The 13476-nt window shown below is 43.0% G+C and overlaps 1 protein-coding gene across 1 annotated transcript in view; it reads right to left on the bottom strand.

The window, feature by feature from the left end:
• The window catches only part of LOC133649218 (AF4/FMR2 family member 2-like), a 277314-nt gene that overhangs the window by 17759 nt on the left and 246079 nt on the right, over positions 1-13476 (bottom strand). Inside the window, exons 23-24 of the mRNA XM_062046050.1 lie at positions 8958-9051; positions 7396-7448 (exon numbers count right to left, since the gene is read on the bottom strand). Coding sequence (XP_061902034.1) covers positions 7396-7448; positions 8958-9051 — 147 coding nt within the window. The remainder of the gene's footprint in view (positions 1-7395; positions 7449-8957; positions 9052-13476) is intronic.

Raw genomic sequence — 13476 nt, 5'->3', positions numbered from 1 at the left:
AATCGTGAACAAGATCCTGAGGTGCTTGAGCTTCTCCACTTGGGGCAGGGTCTCTTCCCCAACCCGATGATGGCATTCCACCCTTTTTTGGACAACAACCATGGACTCAGACTTTTCATCCCAGTCGCTTTAAACTCTCCTGAATCCGGAGGCATTGCCCTCGATGTCCACAAAGTGCTGCAGAGTCTTGTCAACCAAGACAGCACCACAGCATCCAGAGCTCTAAGGAACTCTGGGCGGATCTCATCACCCACATGTTTTAGTCTTAGTGTTTTATCTGTTTTGGTAACTTAAGTCTTATTTTTGTACTGTAAATTTTGGTTTGTACTGTAACACTTTGAGATTTATTTAAATGAAAAGTGCGTAACAAACAAAATGTATTCTAATTATGTATCACTTCTGGCAGGCGTTGTGTCTATCCTACACTGTTCAACGGTACCTGAACGCAAAACACGGTCTCTTTTCCTCCGAGAAAAGATTGATCATCATAATTCCGTTCCAAGAGAGCACAGCTTGAAGGTTCAATGTGCACGGTTAAATAACTTAGTTGCTCAGACAGTAATGAGTGTATAGAAGTTTAGATCGGAGTATGTTGTTTTAACGGGGAAATACGTATGTCTGTTTTCATTTCAGCATTTAGAATAGAATAGAATATATCTTTATTGTCATTGTACATTGTACAATGAAATTGTAAGCAAAACTAATTTAGTGCAAATTCACAACACATAAAACCATAAGAACATAGATAAATAGATACAAATACATAAAACACATAAAAATACCAAGCACACAGCTCACATGCACAGTCATTGTCGTCTTGTAATCAGCGACACTATTGCTCTCGGGTAAAAAGTGTTCTTAAGTCTGTTTGCCCGGCATTTTATTGTCCTGTATCTCCTGCCCGAGGGCAGCAGTTCAAAAAGCTTATGTCTGTCATGTCTGTGTTCATGTTTTTGTTTGGCCATGTGCTGTTTTGTTTTTTGGACACTTCCTTAGTTCCTTGTTTCACTTCCTGGTTTTGTTTGTCACCATAGCAACCATTAGTTTCACCTGTTCCACGTTTGGACTCACACACACCTGTCTCACGTTTTCACAGTTAGTCACGCACCTGTTTTCACTTATCATGTCACTATATAGGCTTTTCTGTTTCTGTTGTTCGTCCTGGCGACATCACACATTCATGCCATGTTCACAGTTTCTTGTTTCATCTTATGCCAAGTAAGTTTTGTTTAATGTTCATAGTTCTCCGCCATTGTGCGCGCCTTTTGTTTTGTCATAGCCAAGTTTGTTACCTCCTCTGTGAGCGCTTTTTGTTTATTCATTTTTATTGTCCTTATATTAAATAATGTACTCACCTCCAAGCCGTGTCCAGTCAAGTTGCTTTGCACCTCGGAAAAACAATCCACGCCAAGGACAAAGTCGTGACAGATGTCGCCAGCTATCCGTTTTTCCGCAAGCAACTTGGCGGATGGAGGAAGGAAGGTGGGAAGCGCTAGGTGCCATGGGGGACCGAGATTTGATGTGGGGGCCAAAAGGCAAGCTAATTCCGATTAGCTCCATTTGGTCCGAGGAAGGCGCTGCGTCACCGCAGTCCCGGAAGCGCCGCTCCAGACAGAGGACGTCAGGGAAGGTGAGCGGACAGAACGCGGCGCTCCTGCAAGCTCCTCCCCCTCCGGGCAGAAATGGGCCGCAGCCTGCCCGGCTTCCCCAGGATGACATCAAAGCTAAAGATTTTTTTTCTTTGAACTCTTTTACTTTCGATCACCTGCCCTCAACAAAGGACTCTGTTTCTATGATCAAACATTACCAGAACATGATTTTGGACATTAGAGCAAGTCCCTCACAGTCACCCAGATTTCATGCCCCGCCCCCCAGGACTCAAGCCACGCCCAAGTCACACAATTTTTTTTTTTTCACCCACTCAATCCCAGGAAGAAGAAAGACTTTTTGGACAGTTTGGAGGGGAAGATTATGCCCCCCTCCTGGCCTCCCTCCACCCACCCCAAAAGACGGTTCCAGACCGCAGGGAGCGCGTCTGGGATCCGCTCCTTGGGGGGGGGGCTAGGGCTGGGAACTTTTCAGGTGGGGTGGCTCAGCATCACCATGCCAAGCCACAGCCTCCAGCACGGCCGCCACCACCAGTCTTTCGGCCTGCCAAGCCACAGCCTCCAGCACGACCACCACCACCTGTCTTTCGACCTGCCAAGCCACAGCCACCAGCACGGCCGCCACCACCAGTTTTTCGACCATGCCAAGATCCACCTGCTCCACGCCCAGCTCCACGCCAAGCGCCACCAGTACCTGCTCCACGCCAAGCGCCACCAGTACCTGCTCCACGCCAAGCGCCACCAGTACCTGCTCCACGCCAAGCGCCACCAGTACCTGCTCCACGCCAAGCGCCACCAATACCTGCTCCACGCCAAGCGCCACCAGTACCTGCTCCACGCCAAGCGCCACCAGTACCTGCTCCACGCCAAGCGCCGCCAGTCGCAGCTTCACGCCGCCAAGTGCCGCCCGTGGCTGCCCCACGCCGCCAAGTGCCGCCCGTGGCTGTCCCACGCCAAGACCAAAGCCAAGACCAAGACCCGCCAAGTGACCAAGACCAAGACCCGCCAAGTGACCAAGACCAAGACCTGCCAAGTGACCAAGACCAAGACCCGCCAAGTGACCCAAACCAAGACCAAGTCCAAGCACCGCCACACCAAGACCAAGTCCAAGACCAACTACGCCAAGACCAAGACCAACCACACCAAGACCAACCACGCCAAGTCCAAGACCAACCATGTCAACACCAAGACCAAGTCCAAGACCAACCATGCCAAGACCAAGACCCAGACCCTCGCCAAGACCAAGACCCTCTCCAAGTCCAAGACCAACCACGCCAAATCCAAGACCAAGACCCACGCTGCCAAGACCATGACCCACGCTGCCAAGACCAAGACCGCCAAGGCCAAGACCACCCACGCCAAGACAAAGACCCCCCACGCCAAGCTTCGCCGCCTGACGCACCACGCCAAGCTTCGCCGCCTGACGCACCACGCCAAGCTTCGCCGCCTGCCACGACAACGCGCCCACCTCCTCGTCGGCCAAGGATGTGGCCATTCCATGGGCGTCCGCCACGCCAGGTGCGCCGACCTCCTCGTCTGCCACGAATGTGGCCATTCCCAGGTCGCCCACCTCGTCAGGTTCAGCGGCGGTCTACCCGCCGTCGCCACCTGACTCTGCCCCGGTGGATTCGGGGACACCTGGTCTGGCGACCCACCGCCATGTCCCCCTCCCCCCCTCCCATGACTCTTGATCCTGTTTTTTGTTTTTGGACATCTGGGATCTGTCCGTAAGGGGGGGGTTCTGTCATGTCTGTGTTCATGTTTTTGTTTGGCCATGTGCTGTTTTGTTTTTTGGACACTTCCTTAGTTCCTGGTTTCACTTCCTGGTTTTGTTTGTCACCATTGCAACCATTAGTTTCACCTGTTCCACGTTAAAAAAACTGTCACGACTTTGTCCTTGGCGTGGATTGTTTTTCCGAGGTGCAAAGCAACTTGACTGGACACGGCTTGGAGGTGAGTACATTATTTAATATAAGGACAATAAAAATGAATAAACAAAAAGCGCTCACAGAGGAGGTAACAAACTTGGCTATGACAAAACAAAAGGCGCGCACAATGGCGGAGAACTATGAACATTAAACAAAACTTACTTGGCATAAGATGAAACAAGAAACTGTGAACATGGCATGAATGTGTGATGTCGCCAGGACGAACAACAGAAACAGAAAAGCCTATATAGTGACATGATAAGTGAAAACAGGTGCGTGACTAACTGTGAAAACGTGAGACAGGTGTGTGTGAGTCCAAACGTGGAACAGGTGAAACTAATGGTTGCTATGGTGACAAACAAAACCAGGAAGTGAAACAAGGAACTAAGGAAGTGTCCAAAAAACAAAACAGCACATGGCCAAACAAAAACATGAACACAGACATGACAATGTCCAGGGTGTCAATTTCGTTGTACAATGTACAATGACAATAAAGATATATTCTATTCTATTCTATTTAAGCTAGCGAGCTGGCACCAGTAAGTCTGCCGTGGGTTGATAAAAGTATAGTTATCAATCTCGATTTTTATTTATTTCTATCTATTTCTTTTTTATCCCAGTTATTCGATCAGTTTAATTTAAAACGGTAACACCCCCGCCGTAATTTACCCCCCTCACATGCTACTGTGATATATTCCCAACTTGTCCCACCCACCTAAAAATAAAATGAAATGTGATAGGATTTTGTCTCTCGCAACATTTTCATCTAATTTTTATTCGTCCACTACATTTTTGATTAATATCTTCATTGTTTTTGCCAATGTGCAAATAGGTCGTTGACGATAAATAAGACGGACATTTTTATTCAATAAAATTAACAGTGGTCACCAGGCACTGCTTCCACATAGGAAGACGTGTAGGTGGGATTGAGGAGGTCTTTGAAGTATTCTTCTCACCGATTTACAACATCACAAGCCGACGTCAGCATCACACCATCCCCACCATACACGGTGTTGACAGTGCACTGCTTACCCCACCCTGAGGCGGCGGATGGATGGTGGTCCAGAATTGCTTTGAAGCCGTCTGAAAGTCGTTCTACATGGTTTCTTCGAACTCCTTACTCCTCAATTTTTTTGGACACTGCGACAGTCAACGTCACACACCGCTTGGTCTGTCAGTACCTGTTTGCTGCCTCCGAAGTCTCATGAGTCAAAAGGACCCGATAGGACTCTTTCCTCAGCTTGACGGCATCCCTCACCGGGTTCTGGGATTACCGCCACGACAGCACAAACCACCTTGCAGCCACAACTCCTATCGTCCGCCAGATGTTCCCAGCAGACCCTCACGATGCATTTAAGCCTGGCAGGTCTGACCGGCATCCTCCCCCACCATCGGAGTCAACTCACCACCGGGTGGTGATCGGTTGAAAGCTCCACCACTCTCTTCACCCGAGTGTCCAAAACATTTGACCGCACATCTGACGAAACAACCACAAAGTTGATCATCGAACTGCGGCCTAGTGTGTCCTGGTGCCAAGTGCACATATGGACACCCTTATGTTTGAACATGGTGTTCGTTATGGATAATCTGTGATGAGCACAAAAGTCCAATAACAAAACACCACTCGGGTTCAGATCTGGGCGGTCGTTCATCCCAATCACGCCTCTCCAGGTTTCACTGTTGTTGCCAATGAAGTCACCCAGCAGAACCTTAGGGCGCACTCCCTCAAGGAACTCCAGTTGACTAAAGAATGTTAATTCATGTCCAGAGAGCTCTCATATTGTTGAAAAAAGTATTTAGAAGTTAGTAAATGTGGTAAATATTTGCTGAATGTTTGAAAACATAGTAAAAAGCCACAGGTAGGAGCATGATGTACTACCAGTCTGTGGTTGCCAGCGATCTGTTCTACATCGTAGTGTGCTGGGGGGGCAGTACATCTAAGAAGGACAGCTCCAGACTGGAGAAACTGATCAGGCGGGCCGGCTCTACGATCGGAATAAAACTGGACTCACTGGTGACGGTGGCAGAGAAGCGGACTGTGGAAAAACTAGTGAGCATCATGGATGATGCCAGTCACCCTCTGCATACCGTTATCAGTAGGCAAGGGGAGCCTGTTCAGTGCTAGACTGCTTCATCCCAAGTGCAGGACTAATAGACTCAAAAACTCTTTTGTCCCACACGCCATCAGACTGTACAACTCCTCTCTGGGGGGAGGGGAGTACTTGGATGACAGGGGATGCAAAACAATAACATATACCCCCATTATATATTATTTACTTTTTAAATTATATCTCAACTCTGTACACTGCTGCTGGAATTTAAATTTTCCTGAGGCAACTCTCCTGAAGGAATCAATAAAGTACTATCTATCTATCTATCTATTTATCTATCTATCTATCTATCTATGATAACATTGCGTCATAGAAACGCAAAAAACCCTTATTTGAATAGGGCGGTCTGCACCAGTTATCAATTGTACACGCAATTTTAGTAGATCGCACACAACACACCCACTAGTACAGGGGTCGGCAACCCAAAATGTTGAAAGAGCCATATTGGACCAAAAATACAAAAACAAATCTGGCTGGAGCCGCAAAAAATTCAAAGCCATATTACATGTGTCATGAGATATACATTTAATTAAGAGGACTTAAAGGAAACTAAATGAGCTCAAATATAGCTACAAATGAGGCATAATGATGCAATATGTACATATAGCTAGCCTAAATAGCATGTTAGCATCGATTACCTTGCAGTCATGCAGTGACCAAATATGTCTGATTAGCACTTCACACAAGTCAATAACATCAACAAAACTCACCTTTGTGCACTCACGCACAACGTTCAAAGTGTGGTGGACAAAATGAGACAGAAAAAGAAGTGGCATAAAACACGTCCTAGAAAGTCGGAGAAAGTTATGCATGTAAACAAACTATACGGTGAGTTCAGGGACCGCCAAAATTAGTAGGACAAAACGGCGCTCGCCAAATACTCGAATCAGTGAAGCATGTTTAATATAAACAGTGTGATTTATAACAATTAGGGAGGTTTGTGTCATGTTTGTCCTCCTACAGAAACCATACTAAAACAAAAAAATAGATTTTTTTCCCCCTCATCTTTTTCCATTCTTCATACATTTTTGAAAAATCTCCAGAGAGCCACTAGGGCGGCGCTAAAGAGCCGCATGCGGCTCTAGAGCCGCGGGTTGCCGACCCCCGCACTAGTAGTACACACAATTTGCACACGCTGTTTAGGATCTTAGTAGTAATTGTATTTTCTTATTTACATGTTTGAAAACGTAAGAGATATACAGAGAAGGCTTTATTTTCAGACATTATTATTTTTGGATGTCTGATTATGACATGATTTCTGGCTTTTGCAGTAAAGTAACACTCGTCACGGCTGTTGAAACGCCTCCCGCAGCTCCACACAGAGGGTGTGTGTCTCTGACAGTGACGTCATGTCTGTGATTGTGGCCTTGGCACTTGCTGGTCAACAGACGTGTGTTTTATTTACGGTACACACACTCCCCACACACACACGCCGAGGTCTGCTCCTGCTGTTATGTAGCGTCGGAGCTGTTCAAACTCATTAGCTTCACATCCACGGCTCCTCCACGCCTCTCCTCTATCTATCACCACCCACTCCATCACACCTCAGTCAGCGCTCGACAACCCCTCCAGCCTCCTCCTGCACACGTCTACAACAAATCAATCCCCTTTCTTTACTTCCTGAGGGGTTTGTTTGTCTACAAGATTGTTAGGCACGTCGTGGTGTTTTGCAGACGAGCTCCAGTGAATTCTAAAATCAAAATGATCTGTGGAGATGCAAGTGAGGCTGTACTGTATGTGTGTACTCACTTTCCATTGGTCCTCCAGGGAGAAGGTGCTTGATGGGAGCTCTTGGCTGAGTTCTGGTACACAAAAACACATCATTAAGAAAAGATGCCGTGTATATACAACAACTGAGGGCGATTTACATTACAGTCATCCCTCGCCACATCACAGATTATTTGGGGTGTTTTTCTAAGCATAATTATTCTGCAACTTTTTTGCCCTAAATTCAATAATTTCAAGCATAACTGTTTAAATGAATTGGAAAATATCAATACTACGTTAGTATTGGCCACTTGATGAGACCGATCGGATCACACGGTTCAGTATTGTGGCCTCTGATTGGCTCAGAATCACTGTATTGGACTAAACACTTGACTAAAAGGATGTTAATTCATGTCTAGAGAGCTCTCACAATGTTGAAAAATGTATTTAGAAGTTTATTAGATTCATAATTAATGATTCTAACTTCTCGTAAATTCATTTATCCTGGTCATGTCCGGAACCAATTAGCAGCAATTAACGAGAGATTAGTGTACACAATATAGTATTATTAAAAAACATGTGCCACAAGGATATTTTCATAATATTCAAAATAATTAAGATTCAAGTTATTGCTGAGCCCTATAAACTCTGCCTAGCAACAAGTCAAACATGTAACGTAGCCATTAAAAACACTTAATTTATGTACAGTATGTCATATGCTAGATAGTTAATATTTTAAAGTACATTATTCTATATTATTTCAGTTTACACTATAAGCAATGCATGTGCTTTGTTAAGTACTATTATTTTTATATTATTTAGAATGTTTTAAAGGGATAAGCGGTAGAAAATGGATGGATGACTAATAATTTATTTAATGTTGTATGACACTGTTAAGTAAAAGTGTATTATATTTTTACTTGCTACATTTTTTTTTCATATTTAAACCTTATTTTGACAGCATATTTATTATCTTACAATATTTCTAGTTGTCATAATTAAAATCCAACTTCCCAAATGTACAGTATATACTTTTATATGTTTAAAACGTGTGTTATAGAAGCAGTAAGACAGTCTGAATACGACACAAAGAGCTGCTCCAACAGATTTTGTTAGTTTTGGTGCCTTTTTCACACCCCCTGTGCAGTGCAGTATGTACACAGCCAAAGTCCTACACACACACACATGCACGTGCACACGCACACACACGCACACCATTGCAGAAATCCCATTTTGGCGCTTCCCAGAAATCCAATCCCATCACAGCAAATGCTGTACTGTGATAATGACATCCTTAGTAATTAATTAAACTACACATAATTAATCAAAACAAGCACATTAAACCCTAACAATCCTCTCTGATGATTGATGGAGCTAATTAATGTGTTAATATCAAAGAGGAAGAATAGATTTAATACTGTCATGCAAAATGAATGCACAGGCACCATGAAAACGAATATGAAATGTGTTTAGGCAATATAATTGGCTTTGCATGTTTTTCACCCACAGAGAGGAAAATTAGAGAGGGAGGAAGTCCCAGTCATAGTGTGTGTGTGTGTGTGTGTGTGTGTGTGTGTGTGCGTGTACTTGTGTGTGCGTACTACCTTAAAATACTCCATCAGTGAGCGTGAGTACTTGACAGCATGGTCTTTCTTCAGATGGAACATCCGCAGATACAGCAGAGACAGACAGCGGTTACTATGGAAACAAAACCATTAGAAGCCAGATTATCTGTACACATTTCCCTTTATTTATTTATTTTTAATTTTTTTTTTTTATGTCCTGCCCAGCTTCTCAGGCAAATCATATAGTTGATGTAGATGCCCATATCGGCTGTTCAGATTTACTTTACAAAAGAGAAGTGTAGGATACTTCTCTTGTTGCCTTATTTGTATTTTGACTTTATTAAATGTATTTATATTATCCTTTGGTGCAGCCGGGCCGGAGCAGGAGGGGATAGAAAGAGAAAAAAAGGAAGACAGAGGGGGGAATTGTGGGGACAAGAGGGGGATTAGACAGAGAGACAAAAACAACAACAGCAAACACAACAACAACAACAACAACAACAACAACAACAACAGAGCAACATCAGCAATTACGACATGTAAAAATATGATGGTAAAAGTAATAGCAAATAAGCAGTTAGCGAAAATAAAAAATAATACAGAAATGATAATGAGCATTATTACACTAAAAATGGAGCAATATGAATACCAATAGAAATAGTGCAAATGATAATAAACAATACCAACACTTTACCTTTATTATCAATAATACAATTGTTCAAATGCAACACTACAAATACCTAATGATAACTTGAGATACGAAAGAATGCAGAAAAATGGAGGGGAAGAAAGAGAAGCAACCTACATTAACCTTGTAGATTGTTATAGTAACAATAGGTTAAGCTTTGTCAGTGCGCCATGTGTTATACCCAGTTTACCCTAGGGCAACAACGTTAATATATGTTTGATGAAACGTGATTATGTGCATGAGCGTATGTGTGCATATGTACTTGTATATGTACAGTATGTGTATATGTGTGCTTGTACAGTGAATGAATGTGTATATGTGTGTTTGTACAGTGAATGTATATGTACAGTATGTGTATGTGTGTGTTTGTACAGTGAATGTATATGTACAGTATGTGTATACAGTATGTGTGTTTGTACAGTGAATGTATATGTACAGTATGTGTATATGTGTGTTTGTACAGTGAATGTATATGCACAGTATATGTATGTGTGTGTTTGTACAGTGAATGTATATGTACAGTATGCGTATGTGTGTGTTTGTACAGTGAGTGTATATGTACAGTATGTGTATATGTATGTTTTTACAGTGAATGTATATGTACAGTATGTGTATACAGTATGTTTGTATAATGAGGGTGCGTGTGGATGTACGAACTTTGAGTGTGTAAATATGTACTGTATTTGTATATGTATGTGCGAGCGTAGGTACCTATGTATGTGTGTATGTATGTATGTGAGTATATGTGAATTTGCATGTACAATACATTTGACTCCCAGTGTGTGCGGGAGCCAGAGTACGGCCCCAGCCTCCCCGAGAGCCCATCCCATAAACAGTAGGTGTGGTGCCCATGGAACCAGAGACCACCGCCCCCACGCAGCCAAGCCGGACAGCGACAGGAACCCCAGAGCCTGGTCCACCGCGCCGCCCACAAGGGCCAGCAGCAGGCCGCAGACAGACGCACCCGGCAGAGGACAAGGCACGAGAAAAGCAGGGGGCAGCCAGACCCCAAGCCAGCGAGAGACCACACCCCACACGGACAGAAAGGCGGGACGCCCCGCCCGAGGGGCCCAGAGACCCCCCGCAACCGGACGGGAAGACCGTCCCCGCCCCACCGGCAACCGGGCCCCCATGAGCCCCCCCCCTCCCCCGGAGAGCCCGGCGAGGCCAGCCCACGGCCACCCCACCCAAGCCGGCTGCCACAGGACCACCCAGCACGGGGCCACGGGAACCACCCACCCCACCCGCAGGGACCCCAACGATGGAGATGGAACAACCAGCATCCGCCCCGCCGAGTCCCCCCCTGAGGTAGGTGAAAATAAATAAATTAAATAAATAAATTATTAATAATAATAATAATAATAATAATAATAATAATAATAATAATAATAATAATATTAATAAAATACATTGAAAAATAAGAATAAATAAATAATTAAATCTATTTAAAAAAAAAGAATTAAAAGAAGATCACAGACATGCTGACACACAAGGTCGCTTCCCCAACAACTGGCCGACTCGCAGCACCTCGGAATACCCTGCAGCACCAAACTACACATTTCCCTTTAAAGCTCAATTATCAATCTTATTTTCATGTCATCTTAGCAGAATATGACCATTTTTTTTAGTATCGAGCAACGGTGATTTTTAAAGAAAGGAAGGATGGTATATACTGTACATCCACATGCACATTCACTGCATAAACATACACAAATACATACTGTATATACACATTTACATATACATACATACATACACTTTTGCATATAATCACGTTTCATCAAACATATATTAACATTGTTGATATATGTATGAAACTGGGTAAAACACGGCACACTGATAAAGCTTAATCTATTTTTACTATAACAATCAACAAGGTTAATATAGTCCGCTTCTCTTTCTTTCCCCACATTCATCTGCTTTCTTTAGTAATTCAAGTTTTCAGTACATTTGTGTATTGTTGCATTTGAAGCAGTTGTATTGTTGATAGAGGTAATTATTATTATTCATTATAAATAGTGTTATTTCTATTGGTATTTTTATTGTTCCATTTTTAGTGCAATAATGTTCATTGTCATTTCTGTGTTATTACTCTCTACTACATTAACTGGCTCTTTACTATCCCTTTTCGTATCATATTTGTACATATCGTATTTGCTGATGTTGTTCTTTTGTTGTTGTTGTTGTTGTCTCCTTGTCTTATCCCCCTCTTGTCCCCGCAATTTCCCCATCTGTCTTCCTTTTTTTTCTTCTTTCTATCCCCTCCTGCTCCGGTCCGGCTGCACCAAACATTAATACAAATCAATTTATTAAAGTCCAATACAAATAAGGCAACAAAAGACGTATCCCACACCTCTCTTTTGTAAAGTAAATCTGTACAGCAAATATGGGCGTCTATATCAACAATATAATTTTCCTGAGTGGCTGAACAGGACATAAAAAATTTAAATAAAATTAAATCGCAGTATTTTCCCGAGTAATGTGCCTGTGTGTTTTTAGATCATTACTGTGTTTGAAGCATTTAAACATTGTTGTCTGTTTTCTCCTTTTAGCCTATACAATGTATAATGTAAATATGAAGGGCACAACGAAAAATACAGAAATGTATAAAATAAACGAGAGAAAAATCAAAACTATTGATCTCATTGCTATTATTGGTCCAATACCAATACCACTCTGTAATTAAGAATATAATATTGTCAATACATGTTGTCTTTGTTGTTGTAGTTCACTTGGTTTCATTCAGGTTTGCTGTCAAAAGTGTGAAACTGATGAGAGATCTGCACGTACCAAATACCGTTGCGGCATGAGATCCGTAAAGCGTGAAATTAACTGATGAATACAACAAAAACGAGACATAAACTCTGGTACTTTTGTTTTCCTTTCGATAAGTTCCACAAAGCAAATAAAATGCTGGGCTTCATCAGATATAGCTTGACTCCAATGAAGAATAAAACGAAGCAATGCAGGTGTTTTACGCTACATCTTGCTCACAAGGGTTCCTTCTCCCCGCAGCGATTGAAATGAAAGCAGCAAAGTTTGCCGGTCTCAAAACAACTGTGTCCTGTTGGATTGAAGATTTATAATGTGGAAAAAGTGATGAATAAAATGAAGTCAGCAGTTCAACATCAGTTTGCTTGGCATTTGACCTGTGAGTTTTGCATTGCTTGTGAATTACACATCTGCACAAATGCAATACTAAAAGTTCAAAAAATGAGTAAGTGGCTCGCTACGTTGAAATGGAGCACTAAAACGGAGTGATTTTATGGGATGATTTTTCAGCCTGCCGTGGCGTATGGATTGCAATTTTGTTTTACACGCCATGGCACAATCGCACCCTTTTTCATAGATTTTCCGAGATGCACAACAACCGCTTTCGCGGAACGTCTCCATTCTTCGCCGTACATCATTACCCACCAGATGCCGTCTCTGATGACAATTTCTTGACTTGATTTGTGGAAAACAACTACATTACAGTCATATTACAGAACTACTTAATTTGTGTATTTGTAGCAAGAAACAACATAGTAATAACAACATCCCTGCATGGCGAGTTATCACACACACTTTTTATTCACTTCCCGCTAACCACTACCCTGCTTCTCCCACCCAGGTCGTAGTTCATACGGGCTACCAAAATAGCTGTCCAGGTTATGCCTGTATCACGATTCTGTGAGTTTGGACTGCTGAAATCAGCATCTCATCATCCATCGTGTCAACAGGGTGAACTAATTAACTAACTAACTAACTAACTAATTTATGCTGATAGCAACCTAACCCCCACCCATCACATCCCACCCCTCGAATTGTAAATAATTCAATGTATATACGTTTACTTTCTTTGCTTCTATGAACTCTCAACGTTTACAG

Source organism: Entelurus aequoreus, linkage group LG04 (genome assembly GCF_033978785.1).
Source record: "Entelurus aequoreus isolate RoL-2023_Sb linkage group LG04, RoL_Eaeq_v1.1, whole genome shotgun sequence".
Classification (NCBI taxonomy): domain Eukaryota; kingdom Metazoa; phylum Chordata; class Actinopteri; order Syngnathiformes; family Syngnathidae; genus Entelurus; species Entelurus aequoreus.
Note: the sequence above shows the minus strand (reverse complement) of the source record. Positions and strands in the feature narration are given on the sequence as shown.